General features: G+C 42.0%; 1 protein-coding gene and 1 long non-coding RNA gene across 7 annotated transcripts in view; one reads left to right on the top strand and one right to left on the bottom strand.

The window, feature by feature from the left end:
• runx2b (RUNX family transcription factor 2b) overlaps positions 1 to 19,525 on the top strand; it is a 115,762-nt gene that overhangs the window by 73,838 nt on the left and 22,399 nt on the right. For 5 of the 6 annotated variants that reach the window (XM_071478746.1, XM_071478743.1, XM_071478745.1 and 2 more), the window contains one exon: positions 18,159 to 18,421. In XM_071478746.1, coding sequence (XP_071334847.1) covers positions 18,159 to 18,421 — 263 coding nt within the window. Of the gene's footprint in view, positions 1 to 141; positions 266 to 18,158; positions 18,422 to 19,525 lie in introns of all 6 variants that reach the window. The other variant, XM_071478748.1, reaches the window with a different exon arrangement.
• LOC139621847 (uncharacterized) lies at positions 15,493 to 18,166 on the bottom strand. Its single transcript, XR_011691098.1, has 2 exons — positions 17,992 to 18,166; positions 15,493 to 15,828 (listed from the first exon to the last, which is right to left on the bottom strand). It is a non-coding gene; the product is annotated as an uncharacterized lncRNA (long non-coding RNA).

Here is a 19,525-nt window from a genome sequence, read left to right as displayed (position 1 = left end):
GCCTCTGCAATTTTTTTTTCTCTATAAAACCAGACCTGGTTGTTACTTGTGGTCATCCAAATAGTTGATACGTAAAAGCATGTCTTGTGGATGGCTTTTCCATTTTTTTTCTTCATGACATGCTGCGTGCTCTTGGTTTAGGACGTGTCAAGGGTCACGGAAACCACAGAGGAACAAAAGTGGGGATTGCTGCAACCAGAGGCAGCTATGGCATCTAACAGCCTTTTCAGCACAGTGACACCATGTCAACAAAACTTCTTCTGGGGTGAGTACTGCTTCACTGGTCCCTGTTGTGTCTGGAGTTGGGTAAGGGGCTTGGGTCATGGGGAGGACTTGGGGTCAGGTGTTGAGGTTTGGACAGAAGACTGAAGGGGTTTGGGTAAAGGGGGTAACGATGTTGGATCTGAATGAAGGATTTGGGTGCATATGAGTGAAGGGGATCAGCTGAGGTCACTGAGGATTTTGCCATCAAGGTCCAAGCTTTTGTGGTGGGAGAAAGACCCAGCTACCATCATGGCTTTTTGTGGTGCGCAAATACAACAACAACCAAAAAAAAAACCCTCTCCACATTTAGAGATTCCAGTATTTACTCAATGTGATGTTTATAAATATTTCTGTAACAGGGAGATGACATGTTTGTGCAACGTACCCTTAGATTTACAAAGCAATGCCATTGCGGAACCAAAAACAAAAGCATGGGTGATATTTTTGACAAACGTAAACAGACACTGCACAAGAGCGTTTACAGTCAAGCATTGAAACAAGATGTGGGGATTACTGGATTGTGTGTGTTGGGTGTCTGTGTTATGCGTAGGGAAGAAGTATTGATTAGTTTGCCAAGAAAGGTCTGTAATCGCTTCCTGAAATTGTTCAGTGGCACTGCTGTCATTAATTAATCAGTGTCGATTTCTGCAGCCTCCAGGGAGCCTTTAATCGACAGACATAAATCCACTTTGAACAAGAAGTTGCTCCATGTCAATTTCCATGTTTTAAATTCATATTTCAAGCACTGTAATAATTAATTTGAACTACTAACAATCAGTCTATTTAGACTCACATTTCTGCAAATTAGTAGAATAAGAAACTATGATTGTTTTGGGATTATAATCTGTGATTTGATATGTATGTACATGTAACAAGAATCCTCCTAAAACATATTTCCCTTCAATGAAAATATTTATATTTTCAAATAAGTACATAATTACACTCTTCAATTTATTTTATATATCTTCATATTTATCATTCTTTATTTGTCCAATCATGTATTCAACATCCTCCTTGGCTCCTAGAGTGGATCTATAGGAAATAAGACCACAATAGATCCAAGAGCTGTGAACAGTAGCAGTGTCAACTTTATTATATTCTATTACCTGTGAAGGCCAACATGCATGTTCCAGTTTGCAGCCTCTGTTTTGATTTTAGTGTATTCTGTTGTGACAACTCCTTTAATCAGCAAAATAAATGATATTTTAGGTTTACCAGAAGAATTTTCATATTTAAACAAACATTTTCATTCCCGTGCGACACAAGAAAGAGACAGGCTTAGAGTTTAATAGACCCTCCACCACCCCTCCCCTCTCTCTCTCCCTCTCTGCTCCGGTCCATAGCCTCCGCTCCCCTGTCCAAATCAAATGTTTAAAAGATGTTTTTAAGAAGTCGCTCCGTGGTCAGACACAGCTGTTCTGGGCTCCTGCTCCACACAGAAGCAGGGTGGCTCCTAATACGCTCTGAAAGCCGGGAGAGAGTGAGCGTCTTCTACCAATCACCACCACCTATTACCATGTTAACCCCCTGACCTCTCGCTGTGTCTCTGGGGTCGGAGCGCAGGAGAGGAGAGGAGCAGCGCAGCAGGAAATTGAAAGCATGCTGTAGTAGAGGCAGGGAGGGAGAGAGAGGAGCAGATGTGTGCAGATGTTCAGGTGGAGGCAGAGAGGGAAGATATCATCGATTCTCGTATTAGATATTGCTGAATGACGCTGCGCTGTGGCCCATTGATGTTGCCCCTGTTTGTGAACATCTGGGTAGTAAATCTGTCAGTGCAACCACAAAAAGTCCCCTTGACACCGCAATGTGATTTTGCAAGACCACCAGCGCTTTCTGTTGTATTTCTAATTTAGAATAAATAAATAGAGAGAGCTGTACTGTATAAGGACTGGTAAAAATTAGGAATGGCATCTTAAACATTTTTTTGTTTTGAACAGACAAAAAGAGGCAGTGAAGGTATAGTTAAAGTTTGACAGTTCACTAAACTGAAACAGGATGAAATTGAACAAATGATTTAACAGAGTTAAGATTTTAATACATATATTTACATCTATTAATCTTAAATCGAATTAGTGGAGAAAAACATGCTATAACTAAGCTCAAGTCTTGCCCTTTTGTGTATTTTCTTCAAGTCCTCCTGGTTTTATGTTTCTCCTGAATCATTTTGTCCGCCGTCAGCCAGTTTGCTGAGGACACGAGGTACAAAATATTGTTTTGTTAGTTAGAAAGCCACATTACTCCATCCCGTCTTTAGATTTGTATTTAAGGACATTTTTAATTTAGAGCTGAGTGCACATTCCCAGCGATAAATTGAGCCGACTTGAGGGAGCAGGCAAATATTCCAAATTGAGAGAAGGGGGCTCATTAAAATTTGTCTTGGCATTTACATCAAGGAATTTTCATTTAATTGCCTCAAATACATTTTTTATAACTCCTCATACTGGCAGATCAGATGGGGAGGGCAGAATAATCTTCAACATGTGTGGCACCCACTCAACCACCATGCCTCTCTGGGGAACTTTTAAGTGCCTATTTTCTCTATTACAAACTTAATTACATATAGACAATTAAGTCATGGGAGCAATTATCGTTCAGTAAAGCTGTGCAGTCACAGTAGAGAAAAATAAAGTGCTTACACAGACAGACCCAAATCAACACGATCAAAAGAAAAGCGGGTCGATGCGGGTAAATATCTGAAAACTCCAGGCGGAAAACTTTCTCCAAAGAAAATCTCAGATAATTTGCAGGGAAACCATATATGTATTTAAGAAAGGCAGCTTCTGTTGCATAAGTGTTGCCTTAGATCTAACCACAGGCCTGCTTCTTGGAGACATCTTAAAAGTGAACCAGACATCGTCCCTCCTCCCCCTCCCCCAGCCAGGGGGAGACGTGAAGCCCACTCATCAATAGGTAATTTGAAAAAGCCAGGGGGAAAAATCTGAGCGCTTCACTGGCTGCTACTGTGCAGAGAAGACTCTTCCCTTAACTCCAGGCTCAAAGGAACTCTATTTAGCAATGCTTAATTGTACCTCTGAGGCAAACATGTTATTTAATCCCAGCAGGGTCATACTGATGGAGTAAAATGGTGCTGTGTGTGTTTGCGAGCTGTACCAGCTATTAGGACTTATTAGTGCTGGAAGTTCACATTAGTCTACATAATTCCTGAGGGTAATCAGAGAGGTGCGGTGTTAATGTGATCAGTGTTTAATCAAAGATAGATTAATTGGTCTGTATTTTCACTCAAATGTAGTGAGACTGAATGGTGGGTTGATTATGGCCCTAAATAGGCTGTAGGCAGTTATTAAGGTCTAAATGAGAGTGTCATGGGAACACTATAGCCTGTGATTTTAATAGCCTGAAATTTGTCTTTCCCACTGCTGAAGATGTGAAAGTTTTGCAGAAAGCTGTGTGAGTGTTTTTCTTTCAGTTTGTGAAGGTATTTGAATGGTGCATGTTTTGAACCCTTAAATCTGAAAAAAGATTGAAAAGAAATACAAAATTCAATCAGTGACTCAAAGAAAAAGAGAGCAGCATTTTTCAGAAAACAAGAAAAACCCTGACTGAGGGGCATTTTGTAATCTAGTGTCAACAGGCAAACTTTCTTGTCTCTGAACTACTGATTCATGTGCAATATCTGCTTCACCTCCTTCCAAATTAAGCAGCGAGGAGTTATTGAAACATGTGAGGAAAGGAGTGAGATTACACTCACTCCTGTAATAAGGAGACTGCAACAACAAACGGACAGTTGAGTGTAAATACTCACAAGGCACTGTGTATTATCTCTTGTTTTATCCTCATATTCAGTAGCTGCGGGGCTAATTACACTGTTATGACAAGGCAACCTGCCAGTTGACTGTGCTTACTGTAGGTTCCTGCCTGTTTAAAGTTGTTGATAAAAGACTCACAACACAGTCTTCTCGAGGGAGCGATAAAATCTGTTTGTTAAACACTGTGAGTCCTTACATCTCTGCTTATTAACTAAACTCAGTTTTCTCATAAATCAATGAAAATGTTTGATATCATTGCAAAGTTTACTCAGGATACAAGTCAAATTAGAGAGTGTGTTTTTGAAAAGCTCTGCAAACTGCATATGCATAGCTACAATATTTGAATGCACCATAATTACCAGGTAGCTTGATGCCATTGCGTTAGCCAGTGAAGCTTTTAATGCAGTGCTGTGCTATTTTCACACTTAACAAGATCCTGCAGCCCTTCATCCATTTCAATTGCATCATGCTGGGTGAATTACCGTTATCCGATATAAGCCCTCAGAGAGGAAGTAACTACCTAACACTTTGAAAATTGGTCTATCTTGGAACCGGTTCACCCTAATGAAACAGAACACCGGTATTATAACCCAGATTCATATACCTCTTTCACTCCACTCACTCTGTTTCGCATCCTGCCTTTTCTGTCCTCCATTCCACCATTCAGGTTTTATTTTCATTACTTAAGTCAAGAGATGGCTTTAAGCAAAGCTGATACAGCAAACTCAAACCACAGGAAACCTGAACAACATTGTTTAAAGTTCCCTCACTGACCTGCGAAACGGCCGAGGCAGCTCCGCTTCCACACTCCGTGTTTCTATAAGGGGGAAATATGGAGTGTTGAACCTCCTGGATGTTTGGGTTCGGCCTGTAACGATGTGAGTGAGAGCACGGCCACAGCACCTACACAAGGCCTTACCTGTTCTGCCCCATGCCGGAGAAAAGGGAAGGTTTTTCCCCTTGTTAGTTTAATCTTAAAGGAATGCAGTATCCCCTCTGACTCAGGCCGGACTCCCAAATACATAAACCTACTTACCAGCGGGTCATGAAAAGAGCAGCCCGTGTTGGGCATGTTAGCTGTAACACATAATGTGCCAGAGTGTAAACATATAAGGGTGAGATTTTGCTTAATTTTCAAGGAGAAGGTGAAACAAGGAGCATCAAAGAGTCACACTGAGCACTGACTGTGATCAATAGCTTGGCAGCAGATCAGTGGCGCTGTCTGAAGGGATAAGTGCACACATAAGTACACAAGTAATAACGTGTCTTCAGACGTTGGTATCAGCGCTCACTTTCTCTCAAGATGTCACTCAGCACACATTTAAAAAAGCATGTGGATACATTTTGTATTTTTGAATGGGAGTTTGGTGTGTAGCCGTGTCATGGGATAATGACAGTGGGGGTTGTAGTTACTACTTTGCAAACCTAGTAATAGTATAGATGTGTGATGTGTGTGTGTGTGTGTGTGTGTGTGTGTGTGTGTGCGTACTAAAGGTGTCTGTGACAGAGAGATCTGTCTGCTTGATTAATGCTCTCACTCAAACTGGCACCTGGAACCAATCCCCCCCTCCTGCCGCCCCCGTTCCATGTGGACCGTGTGTGTGTGTGTGTGTGTGTGTGTGTATGCATTCCATACACTGTGCCTTTAGAGGGGCTGAGGGTGGGTGTTGAGCAGGAGGCACAGATGGGATCGGGGGGACTCAGAGCGGAAGAAAAGAAAGGTGTGTGCAGAAGAGGGAACAATAGGTGGACGTGCAGTGAAGGGTATGGGGTGTCATTAATAACACACAGGCCCCATCTCCTAATTTGCTCAAATTACCTGCCCACACCGTGGGCCCCCTGCCAGCGCCGAGGTGTGAACACAACAGATGAAATACACCTGAAAATCAGAGTGCCCACCCACTCTGCAACGCCCACACAAGCCTTTTATGGTGGTCTGACAAATGCAAGCTTTTGTGTGTGTGTGTGTGTGTGTGTGTGTGTGTGTGTGTGTGTGGGAGAGAGAGGTCACATGTTTATTCTTTAATGTGAGAGTGAGGGATAAAATGTGAGAGAATTAGAGAGTGTGAAAGAAACATTATAAAGAAGAAAAATAGTAAAGCATAAGTGAGAAAGAGGAAGAGATATGATATGATACAAAAGGGAGGATTGGTTTGCGCTCATGAGGCGTTTAGTAAGAGCAACACAAGACTGAGTCTTTCAAACCACCTCCCATATGGCACTGTGGGGGTGGCCATTTACCATCATCTACCCTCCTCTTCTCCCTTCTTCCCTTTCCTTCCGCCTTCTCCTTCCCTTTATGTCCTCCCTTCATCCTTCCCATCCCACCCACACTTTCAGGAAAAGGGTGATGACAAACATTATGGGGCAGCGATGCTTTGGTCACCACAATAATCAGAGTCACCAGGCCTGCACCACCTGCAGCACACACACACACACACACACACACACACACACACACAAACACACATGCACACATGCACGCATAGAGACATGTTCAATTGTGTGCACAACTGAAATTAAATATTCCCCAGAGATACAAAGGGGGCCGGGAGAGTGTGTGTAGGTGTGTGTAGTGGGATGCTAGTCTTTGAACTTTGAATAGTGTGTGTAGCTGATATTGACAAGTCTCTGGGGAGAGGAGGGAAGCTTGAAATGGTAGCTCTCATTTGTAAAGTGGCCTCGAGAGAAAGCGGGGAAAAGAAAGAAAGAAAGAAAGAAAATGGAAATTGGGATCAAGAACCAAAAAAAACCACTGCTAACCCCCCTATTTAGCTTTTAGTTGTTGCTGTAGTGAAGGTGATTTTCTTTTTCTTTTTTTTTACTAAAATTACAACAATTATAACTTTTATTTTGAATCACTGACTGGTGGAACAGTTAATGTGTGATTGATTAAGCAAACAACGTAGTTTTAATTATATTTAACAATATGGGATTACAGTGAGTTATGAAGCATTTATTAACTAATAACTCTACATGCAGAAATCATTCACAGGCAGGTTTATAAATAAAGACATGTTGAGCTTGAAGGTTCATCTTTGACCTCGGAAATGAAAAAAAAAACAAAAAACTCTTCTCTCAGGAGGGTTTCAGCTGCATTGCTTGACCTTCATCACTGTGAATGGAGTTTGTTCAGCTGTCATGGTCAGTGAAGGGGAAGTATTTTGAAACACTTAAATGCTTCATTATTAAGTGTAATTTGATCTAGACATGAATGCAAGTATGATGCAAGTCCACTGCGCACTTCTCTGATGGGGAAGCCAACAACGTAATGCGTAATAAATAAACAATAATTAATAAATAAAATAAGAATACGTACGCCTTAGTAAAATATGAAGATAATCAATGAATATACATAAAACATAATATTTCATAAAAAGACAATTATCTTATAAAACATTGTTAATCATTGTCATCAACTGTTAAGAAAGCTAGGCTAGAGGAGTGATAGTCATTAGCAAGTACATTAAAAAACACTTAAAAATATCTTTATGTGTGTTTACAACTAGATTACAGCTGATGTGTTAAATCGAGTCATGAAGTGTTTATATGTTACATATAAACACAAAATATGGGTTTGTTATAAAGTTATACCAGTTTATACAAAGTTATACAACTTTGCAAATTTCCAGAAGCCTGTGTGACTCCTGCTGCGAGAAAAAGAAAAGTTTTGAACAATTTAAGCTGCTACAGCAATGTTATACAAGTGCAAAATCCCCGACATTACATTTCAGGATGTTTCAAAGCTCCTCTCTGTGACTGGGGCAGGCATCTTTTGAGAACTTGTAGCTGTTGTGTTTTATGTTGATCCCTGAGCTGTGCCAGTTTACACATATTCAATCCAATCATGGCGCTCCGACAAGCAGCTCTGCGTGATCAAAGTCTATATACATACATAATGTCTGATCCTCACTGGAGCGGGCTTTCAGTCTGGAGTTGAATCCTGTCACTCACCCAGACAGCTGCCCTCTTACAGTCGTCTGTAGTTCATTTTGTTGTCGCAGTTAAAAGTTTTCCGTCAACTGTTGCGCTGTTCATTCTATTTTCTGTCTTTCCCCAAAGGAAATAGGTCTCTCTCTCTTTTCTCTCCTTCTCCTTTTTGGACGGAGACCAATAACAGGCCTTTTCCACTTCACTTCTCCTGATGCTGAATGAGCAAAGGAGGATCCCAGAGGAGCAGGAATATTTTATTAGAGTGATTTTGAAAGTTCCTCTCCCCCTCCTCCGTCTTTCTTCCTCTCTCATGATGGAATTTTAGGATGCTGCAACAATTCTTTGTGTGTGTGTGTGTGAGAAAGAAAACAGCTCATGCAGAGCAAAGACAATTCAAAGTTACAGCTAAATGACAGGCTGGGAGCTCCGGTCTTTTGAATTGCATTGTTTTCTTTTTATTCCTGCTTGGGAGGAGAATTGGTGAAAGAGAAAAAAAAAAAGCCCAATTGGGACAGAAAGCGAGCAGTTTAGTCTCGGGAGAATTACACTCGGCACAAACAAAAATAGCAGTCATTTTTTGCTGACAAACACTTCTTAATGCAAAAGTGTTTTTGTTTTTTTTTTTGTGAAGTTGGGCTCTTTCTGTTTTCTTATTTATGACAAAGCTGCCGTTTCAGGAGAGGAAGGGTGGTGTATGTATATTGTAGCCTTGATTTACTGTTGCTTAAAGATGCGTAAGAAAAATAAGGGAATGAGGGATGTCATTGAAATACATGTTGTTTAGCTTAATTGGAAGCACTGGTTCCTTTAAAAACAAAACACTTCAGAAAATATGCTTCGCAAGGGAAATTTAGAGCTGAAATGGTCTTTATAATGTCCACCAAAAAAATTATTTTCACCAATTCTACTAACTGTCTTTTTCACATGGTGCATTACACACATGATTATACCTACACATACATACTCATGCACATGCAGCCAGACAGATACACTCGGCTTTTCCTGCAGGACCCTGCAGATGCAGCAGAAACAGAAGAGTTGGTCTCTCTGGTAAACAAACAGAGAGAGGCTGCTGGGAGTCTTCACTGGGCCTCCAAATTATAGTCTGGTTAACCAAAGTCTGAGAGCCAGGACCTTTAGCGCTCCACGCACACATACATACTGTACGTACACACCCACATCACATGCAGAATGCGCACATATGCACATGACCTGTGCACATTAAAGGCACTATAGAGGCATAGTTAAAAAGCACATATACAATCAGGATCTAATGGGACCTTGTCTGCACTGCTGTTGAGCCAAGGGTAAAAGATTTTATAGACATAAGAGAGACTGAGAGGGAAGCACACCCTGAGGGCTCATCATAAATATTACCCAATCATCAGGCTCACAGTGTGAGGCGATTACTGATGAACAAGAATCCCTTGCAATGTAAACACAGGTTTAATGTTTATAGCTGTTAACCCTGTATACCAGTTTTATGTTTTTAAGTTTTTTTTAGAGGTATAACCTGCTTTGCTTTAACCAGAAAGATGGTTGAGAGTGGTACGTGATAATGCTTTGTGGCTCGTAAGAGGTCACATACTTGCCACTTTTTCAGGAAAGTTGCTAAAATAGACTGATTTGGTGTAAGACTGTTTCAACATTAATTCAGTGAGAGGAGGTTGGATTGTTTGGAGCGTCTTTAATTGTCTGTAAATGAGTTCTGCAACTACTGGGAGCAGTTTTCAGTCCCTCGAGGATGCAAGAACATATCAGAGTGATCTATGACGCCATAAAACCCAGTTAAAACATTTAAGATGATCAGTTCTCGTGAAATTATTTGCCATAAATCTCATGCTTCCAGAGTGATAGTATACTGCAAGCGGACAATTTAATTGTCAGCCCGAGACCACATCCCAACAACCCCGTTGCCAGACAGGAATTTTTTTTTTTTAATGTGTGTGACATTCAAATTCTCAGTTTTGCCATAATGCAACACCACAGATTAGATTGTATTTGAAGGACAGTGTTTCACAACATAATTGATGTTCCCTGTGGGATCCAGAAGTTGATGAGTCTCCCTGCTCAGGACTCGAATTAAGCGCTATAAAGCTGGCGTCATCCGCATCTCAGCGAGGGGCAGAGCAGACATGGCATGGAAAGACCCTGTCCTGGAATAACCAGCAAGTTCTGAGTGTGTGTGTGGAAAATGCAGGGTCATAGGTCACATGACAGACAATAGTCATTTATCTTCTGTGAAATCATGTTTTCCCCAACTTTCATGATGTTTTCTTTCATTGAACCCTCATCCAAAGCCGACTGGAATTGATTTGGTCTGAGGACATGTCTGAGGACAGGCTGGAAGCTATGAAAGTGAACTCCATCCATCCGTCTCTTTTCTCCCCCTCCACACCCCCACTTTGTTGTGAGTCATTCCTGACCAGTGGCCTTATAGGCACAGTGTAATTACAGGCTTCAGGCAAAAGGTTTTAGGCAAAGGTCCATCTCTGAGTGAGCTGCATCAGCCGTGACACTCACAACTTAATTTGTTAACTCGTTCAGCGCACGGAGCATCAGATGCTACATGTAAGGCCTCTGAAAATGTTCACGAGCCCAGGCTTCCCGGGGCCGTTTTGACATCTGAATGGTTTGGAATTTGATCTAATATGTATGGCTCCAGGTTGCAGAGTTCAGGCTCGGTGTTTTGGAGTGACTCCGAGCTGGACTGTGATCAGGAAGAGAGCAGGAAAAAGAGAAAGAGAGCAAGATCCAAACCCTCGGAAGTTGAGTGCTGCTGCTTGATACACGCCCAGTCCTGTGGCTGCTTGTGGTGCCTGGCCAGTACTGTTTTTTCATTTCCTGTTTATCTGATTGGCTGCTGTCTCAATGCTGGACATATTCACTTGACTGACTGACAGATTTGATGTTGATTGCCCCCCAGAAATGGAGCCGAAACACAAACTTTTTTGACAGCGGCTCACTTTACGTTCAGTAAAAGCCATTCATGATACCCATTCTGTGAAGATGGCCAAGCAAAACAGATTGTATATTTAATACATTTGAATGCTTCAAGACAAAAAATGTATATGGTATATTTCCAGGCGTGAGTTTACTCTGTCTTTGGTTAAATGTTTATGTCTGTGTGCAATTGAGCATCCATGACAGACTTTTTTTCCCTCCATCTGTTCCTCCTCTACTGCCGCTTACATCGATTTGGACCCAGTGCACCTGGACATTCCTCCACCCAGGCTCCATGCATGTACATACATATATCCTCGCCTCCCGTCTCCTTCCTTTCCCTCCCTGTCTCCAGCCGCTGCCCGTTCTTCCTCACCTTCCTCCAGTCTCGAAACAGGGGCAGTGGAAACGGGCAAGTGATAGCCGATAGCCCCCCTGCGAGTGCTAGTCTGGGCCGTTGCCTGTTTGTCTCTCGCCGTGTAGTCACTCTATCTATCTCGCCTGTGCCTCCTTACCTCACATAAATCATCCTCAATGGTACTACAAGGACAGGCAGAACAGAGAGAAATCTCCCCCTATAAATCTGGTATTAGTTTTACCTCGCATAATGAACACAGGGCTTAACGGTCCTGGATACATGAGAACAGCATGTCTTGCAGATGTACTATAAATATTTTGATACTCGCCGGCTAGTTTGCAGAGGGGAAGTAGACCAGTGAAATACACAGAGGAAGGGAAAAGTGTAAAGTGGAATGTTGGCCTAGCCCGAGTGTCTGTATTGTCTTTAGCACCTACAGAGGGTCTCAGTCCAAGAAAAACGCTCTTTACAGGGTTCCTGTTCCCAGCCGTGGTCCGGTACCACTCCTGGATACGCTGCGTTTCCTTCAAGCCAATCCTTCAAACTAGTCTCCAAGGAGGGGGGCTCATTGTTTGATTAATAGCACGATCAGACCTGATTGAGTGATAGATGTTTTGAAGGGAAAACCAGCACGCCTTAGGGACACTCTGGGACCAAGTCGGGGAAAGGCTGTTCCAGGGAGGGTTTGATTGGTGGAACGCTTGAATTAAAGTGAAGGGCTAATAATAGCATAGCTAATGACACAAAGGCTGCATAGAGTGGTTCAGCCAAATATGCCTGATGACTGTAAAGATATTTTGTTGCAGTGATGTAAAGAGAAACTGTAACATATACACACAGTTGCATACAAAAGTGGAAAAACTGAACTCCCTCTTCTTGGCATGTTTCTGGCCTCATCCCCGGGCACTGTCACCCTTCCCCATCAAAGAGCCACACACCCACCAACACACACACACACACAAAATCTACAAATACTCTCCTACACATGCACAGTTTTAGTGCTGTGACAGCAGGTGGTGTGTGACACGTCAACATCTGAAGGTTCCCTGGCAGACACAGAAAGAGTTCTCAGCTCTCTGCCCCAGTCGCTCAGATCTATCATTGGGACTCTTTAATGGCAGCCTTCGTCACATATTACTGCTTTATTTTCTCCTCTCCATCTCCCAGCCCACAGAAGTTCCTTTTTTGTTCCTATTTTTAAGTACAAGTGATCTCAATTAGGGACCTCCATGAAGGCGGTAGGCGGCAGACAGTCAGAGCAATAAGAGCAGAGAGGAAATTGTCTTTATACCCCTCCTCCCTCCCTCCCTCTCTCCCTCCCTGCCTCCCTTTCTACCCTCCTGCCACAAGCAGTGAGCAGCCGCCCCCTCCATGTCTCCATCTCTTTCCATGCTGCTCCCTGCCATTTAAAGAACAGAGTGAAATATCAGACAAACTCTTTCTGCGTCTCTTAATGCTGCAGTATAAATACATTTAATTCTAAAGGCACAGCCCCCCCTCCCCCCCCACAGCTGTCTCAACGTCTAATACAAAACTTGGATAAGCCTCCCTCAAAATTGTTACCCTGAGACACACACACACACACACACACCGCAGAACGTGCCATCCTGGTCCTAACAGTTCATGGTGATGTCACAGGCTCGGTGACAAACAGTCATTAAAGGCTTAGCTGTGATCTGGGATCAGTGTGTGGATGTGAGGCGGTGAGGTTGTATCGATGAGGTCACGAGGAGTAAAGTTTCTGCCTGTCGTCATCCTCTGCTGGCTAACTGGTTCAACTAATTGACATGCCCGGTTGGCCGGCTATCAGCTGAAGTCTACCTAACTGACTGGCAGGCCAGATTTGCGGCCGCGTGTCTGTTCTCTTGGTTGGTTCGGTTGATTGGCTAGTAGACTGGATATTTGGCTGGTTTTGCTGCCTAGCCTGGTGGGCTTGCTGATTGGTTAGCTGGCAAGCCGGTTGGCTGGTGAGCTGCCAAACATGGAAACATCCCGTTAGTGCTGAAAAGACCTGGGCCTCGTCACAGCCCTCCTCTAGAAAGCTATAATTAAGTGTCTTGAAAAATGCACCACTGTGAAATGGAGCCTTAATCCTGAGTCTTAAGTGGCTGTACTTTTCCTCTTGAATGATGAGAGCATGTGCTTATGAAAAAGAGAAGGAAAGAGGACGAGTGGTGTGGAGAGACAGTAATGTTTCTCACCAGTGTTTTTATTATTTTTCTATAAAAGTTAAAGTGTGCTTTGGGTGTGTCCTGCTTAAACTGTTGCATCGGCCTGCGGATGCATCAACACTGAGCTCTTGTGTCCTGTAATCTTTTTTAATGAGGTGTTGTTAATAATGAATATAAGTGGGTTTCTAACATGTGTGTTTCTGTGAATGTCAAAGAGCAAAAGAGACGTAAAAAAGCTGACAGAGAGAGATTGTGCATGGTTAGCTTGCTGACAACATTACAGACAGCGCGTGTGTGTGTACATATTAGTGGTTCACACAGTCTTTGTCATTCCAAGTGGGAATGAGAACAGAAACTTTTATTACATGCTTGATATCTCGACAGGAAAATTAGTCAAGAGTGTCAGCTGAGTTTGATTTTTATTGAAAACAAATAATTGAAACTGAGCAGCAGAAATACAATATTACCATAAATCATAAAACGCACATCCGGCTCAATGTGGTATACTGTGGTTCTTCACTGTTAGTGACTTCTCCTACTGTGCAATGACTCCAAGCCAGTGTAACACAGTAGATGAATAATACCAGAGCTGAAAGAGACGATCCAGCTGTGCACCAGGCGAGCAGCAGCCGCACTGAATGAACAGCTTACGCTAGATTCATTACTACGTAATATTAAGTCTGGTAATACTGAGCAGGATCAGTCAAATGTCCTTAAAGTCTAATACTGCACGAAAGTTCCAGCACTGAATTTTAATCAGAAGTCAATTTCTGGCTGGGTTAAATCCAGGACATTGCAGCGGTGGAAGTGGTATTTTTTGATTGAACAGCGTATTCTGGCACATTAACGCCTTCCCCGCTGTCTCCCTCACATCTCCAGGACATCAAACAGTGGATTTTAAACTCAGAGGTTGCCCTACACCTCTGGATGACAGAGAGCCAGACAGCAGGCCTTAGTGTTTGAATACGGGCCGTATCCTTTAGGGAACTGGAAGACAGATGCTGGACGTACAGCAGGGAGGCAAAGCGGAGTCAGATGGGACAAACATTCTTTGATGAGCCGGGCTTGTCAGGGTTTAAGTCACGACTACACCAGGGTGTGGGGGGGTTTTGGGGGCGTTTGGGGCCTGGGATTGGGCTGGGAAAATCAAGAGGTTCTCTCTGCTGCTGCCTCTGATGGGACAATAACAGGGTACAAAAAAAAAGAATGATTAGTTGGACTTAAAAAAGTGTAAGCTGACTGGGGATGTGAAATGTAAGTAATGACCGATTGATGTTCGTAAATGTCACAAAGAAACTGTGAGAAAATCAATTTTAAATCTGAACAAAAACAAATTCAAACACATACGCATTCAAAATGTTTAAGCTGACCAAATTGATTGTGTGAAATTGACCCAGAGTTAGTTATTATTTCAACCCTAACATTTCCTAAATTAGATTCCACTACAACATTAAGGATGTTTTCCACATTACCCCAAATGTATTGAGCGCTGAAAAAAAATGATACTATCAGAGCTGAAACTTAACTCTGTTGGAATAACTGGCTTCACGGTCCCTGCAAGGCCATGTTTATCACTATTACAGATTTAATTACTACTATTCACATTTATTCATCCATGAGTTGTTAGTTGATCTTTGAGAATGTTGGACAATGTGAACCATATTTCTGGTGTTTGGGGCACACGGAGGGGAAGTGTAACTCAATCACTCTTTTTTTTTTTTCCCTCCCTGTCCACATGACGAGGTGCCAGATGCGTGTCAGTGCTTTCAGACTTTATATATATCCCTCCCACATCCTCACACACACACACACACACACACACACACACACACACACACACACACACACACATATGCTAACAGACATGTATGCATGTGCACACCCACGTACATACATACTATGAAACAAAAGAAGTCAAGTTAAGTGCTTGGGCTGAAGTGCTGCAAGTAAACCTCCTTTGTCTTATTGTAAAATGTATAGTGCTATATCCAGCTTTACAGCATAAAAATAAGCAGCAAAAGCCCTGACAGGATCCGAAAAGCCAGACAGCTGTGCCTCCCAGTAGTCACTTTTATTTTGAAGCAGGCCCAGAGTATCAAAGGCCTTTGTCTTAAAGACGCTGCAATAAAAGCCTGAAAAAGGAATAAAGGGTAGCAGCACAAATGCTGTTGTGTGATGTGGCACTCAGAAACACACATTGGGAGACTGATGGATAATCAGGACAGAGGGTGGGGTGGGTGATGAGAGTCAGCTGAGATACTGAAGCCTCTAGGAGCACTCAGGGAGGGTAGATGATGCCCTCTACAGTAGACACAGGAGGGGCAGAAGAAGCAGGCCTTCTCACTGACTGCCTTCAGAGCAGCATCCACTCTGAATATTGGACCTTTCAGCCCTAAAATCAAAGCATAAAATCTTTTTTATTATTTTATCTGAATAGATTTTTCACTCAAGGTAGAAAGTTTTTATTATGTAAGTGTGTAAAGGGGCTATTGATGCTTTTTAAAATAAGATTTTTATTAGGATGTGATTTTTTTTTTTCCTTGTTTTGAAAAAAGATTAATCTGCAGGAAAAATATTTTTGCATCTCTTATTTTGCAGTTGTGGAAGAAGTATTCAGATGCTTTATTTAAGTAAAAGTCATACCACATTACCTGCATTGAAAATATTACATAAGTAAAAGTGTGAAAGTATTATCAGCAAAATGTAATTAAAGTATAGCTAATGAAAGCTATTGAAGCTATTGAAAGTAAAGTACTTATATCATATTGTTGTATGATTATTACTGGTGTATTAATGTGAAAGCAGCATTTTATTGTTGTAGTTGCTGATTTGAACAATTTTATACACTGTTGGGTGGTTGAATATATAATAATGCATGATATAAATGATGATGTTATAAATTGATCATATGTTTTATATGATAAATCTTAATCTGTGAAGTAACTACAGCTGTCATATATGTAGTGGAGTTTGTTTTTTTAAAAAGTACATTCTTAGTGGAGTAGAGGTGGAGCATGAAATGGAAATGTCAAGTAGCTAAAATTTGTGCCTAAGTGCAGTTAATGTGATTAATCATTTCACCTCCGTCATTTTGAGATATGCATATGAAAAGTCGTGCGTAATTACGCACTTTCCAAACCCTAACCCTAACCCTAACCCTAACCCTGACCCCGTTATGTTTGGTTTACATGTAATGAAACTGCACCCATGTAATAATTTTAACAAACTGTATGAGCTGGAACTAATTGTGAAACAGGATTTTACATAACTGAAAGGCGCAGTCGGTTAACAAGAAGCGACCACATGGGTGGATGGACACAAATTCAAGCCCCGTGTTAAAGTAGAATACCTGTACACCTGCACAACAGCTCTCCCCTGCGACCGAGTGAAACTCTATTCCTGCGCCTCTACCTGACTCACCGCTCTCCGGTGACTCACTCACTCCTACCTTATGGAGTGTAACTCACTGCTCACCCGGGCTCGGCTGTCTGAACGCTCTCAGTAAGCTGCATATTGTCAGGATATAGTGGTAACACAACACGGACTGATGGACTGATGCGTGTACACTGACTGGAAATGACCACCTCCAGAGTTAGCAGCGCACGGATGGTCAAGGAGAGCGGTAACATGTCGGTATGTACAGCAGGCTGTGTTAAAGCCCTCACTGTGAATAAAAGTAGGGATCAGGGGGATGAGACGCAGCCCCGTGTGTGTCCTTAAGGTATAGACGTTACACGGAGACCTGTCCGGTCGTCTATATAGGCGTGATAGATTATGGCTGAGGGAATGGATCTGACTCCAGACACCACGTGTTGGAGTCGCATCAGTGCAATAATTGCTGTGCGCTTGAGCTATATAAACCACAAAAAGCCTGAGCACGGGAAACCCCGACCTCCAAACACTAACCACATTTACGGCTTCAAAAACGGGATTCGTTTTTCCGCCTCCTTCACCTCATCGGCGATCTTTTTTTTTTTCTCTCTCGATTCATCAACCTTTTTAACCCTATATACAAAACCTGCGGCTCGACAGAGAGACTTTATGGAAAAATAAGTACAATGTGCAGGCGTTGCGGGGTTATAAATAGCGCTGTTAAGTATTGTTAAAGCTTATCCCTTTGACTTTGAAAACTTTTTTTTGTGTGTACATAGCCTGCGGGCTTTCAGGGAGTCTTTCAGTTTGGCACAAAGACTTCAATGACGCACCTGGAGCAGTGCTTTGACTTTGACTCACTCAAGGAAGACAGACAAAAACTTTTTTGAGCATCTGGGTCGGCTGTTCGTTTTAGAGCCGCTTCTGTTTTTTGTAACTCTATAGCCTATTACGCGCTCGGACATTTATTTGATGTTATTTATATCCACACATGAGCAGCTACGCCTGCGTTATGGCGCATGGACGCTTCCACCGAGAAGCTTGAAAAACAGAACTTGTCATTTAAAACATCATCAAGTTTTCAAGGGTTGTTTTTCTTGCCGGAGAAGTATATTTTATGTCGTTTGAAGGCGCCCACTAAAGTTTGTAGTGGAGAGGGATTTGAAACGCGGTGTTCGCTCACCAAGTCCCATTTTCCATTGGCAGACGCGCTGAGGTTCAGCGAGCAGCGGCGCACACTCTGAGTTTCTCTCCCTGAGTGTGTGAGAGAGAGAAAGAGAAAGACAGGAGCTGGAGAGCTTTTGGTGCCTTTTCTGATAATCCACGCTGTTGTGATGCGAATTCCCGTAGATCCCAGCGCCAGTCGGAGGTTCAGTCCGCCGTCCAGTAGCCTCCAGCCGGTCCCAGGGAAGATGAACGATGTGAGCTCACCAGGCGGGCAGCCGGACGCAGCGGCAGCGGTGCCAAGACTGCGTCCCCACGAAAACCGCAGCATGGCCGAGATAATCGCCGACCACCCGGCCGAGCTGGTCCGGACCGACAGCCCCAACTTTCTCTGCTCGGTCCTGCCCTCCCACTGGCGGTGCAACAAGACGCTGCCTGTCGCCTTTAAGGTGAGTCCCGACTCAGTTATGTGAAGCTAAATTAAAAGGTGGGTAAACTGCGGTGTGAGTCGTCTTCAATGTAGGGTAAACAACCACTAAATGAGCCAAGAACTGATTTTTAAAAAGCGTGAACCCACTTTCAATGCAATTGAAATTCATTTCATAATGTTTGATGAAGTGAATTTCACATTTTTTATTCCATTTTTTGTTGCGTTTATTTCCCTTGTGTCACATTTGACTTTTTATCACCTATGTTTATCACAGTTTCTTAAAACATACTGTTTGTTTTTATTGTAAATTTTAGATAACAAAGTTAACCAATTTAGCTGCAGTGTGATCTGGGAGTTTTTAATGTCTCCTCACAAACAAAACATATTTAGAGAATGCATTTTAAAATGACCAAGCATTAAGGAGAGGTGATATTTAAAAGGCCAGAAAAAAATGTTAAATGTATCCACATGTAAAAGAGGGGAAGGAATCACATGTTCATATTGTTTACTTTTCACATTTTGTATAAAAACCAAAACTACATTTTATTTATTGCCAATAACCAGTTAATATAGTAAACTATAATATTATGGCTCATTTAAAAAGCCTCCCAATTAGTTAATAATAATGACATAATCAGAAAGCTTTGTTTTCATGATGAATAATTACAATTTTCTTTATTAGGCAATCATTCTTATATGTTAAAAAAATTGTTAAAAATATATAACAGCATGTTACAACCACACTATGGTCAATTGTAATTGAAACTATTACTGATGATTATACTACATTATTGTAATTAGTCTTCTCATGTTGAGTTTTACAGGACTTTTAATGAGCAGTGACAGGAAAAAAGATTTATTTTAAGATGCAGTAAAAAGTAATTGTTTATATATTTTAGGCTTCTACAGTCTCCCATGATATTTCACAGGAAAGGCCCTATTAATTACTTGACAGAAATTATTTAAAGGATGGATCAAAGACACACCAGAGAGGAAGTTTGTAGCTGTAGTGCTGGCTCCAAATCAAATATGACACATTTTAAAATATATGTGTTTTTTACGGTTCTTATTACTATGTCTCTGTAATTATTTCTGCTCTGTAGACCTACTCATGCTCTTTTAT

Source organism: Trachinotus anak, unplaced genomic scaffold, assembly GCF_046630095.1.
Source record: "Trachinotus anak isolate AG129_WGS33_773 ecotype Australia unplaced genomic scaffold, CSIRO_AGI_Tana_v1 ptg000005l, whole genome shotgun sequence".
Taxonomy (NCBI): Eukaryota; Metazoa; Chordata; class Actinopteri; order Carangiformes; family Carangidae; genus Trachinotus; species Trachinotus anak.
The sequence above is the reverse complement of the archived record's forward strand: the minus strand, read 5'-3'. Positions and strand labels throughout refer to the sequence as shown.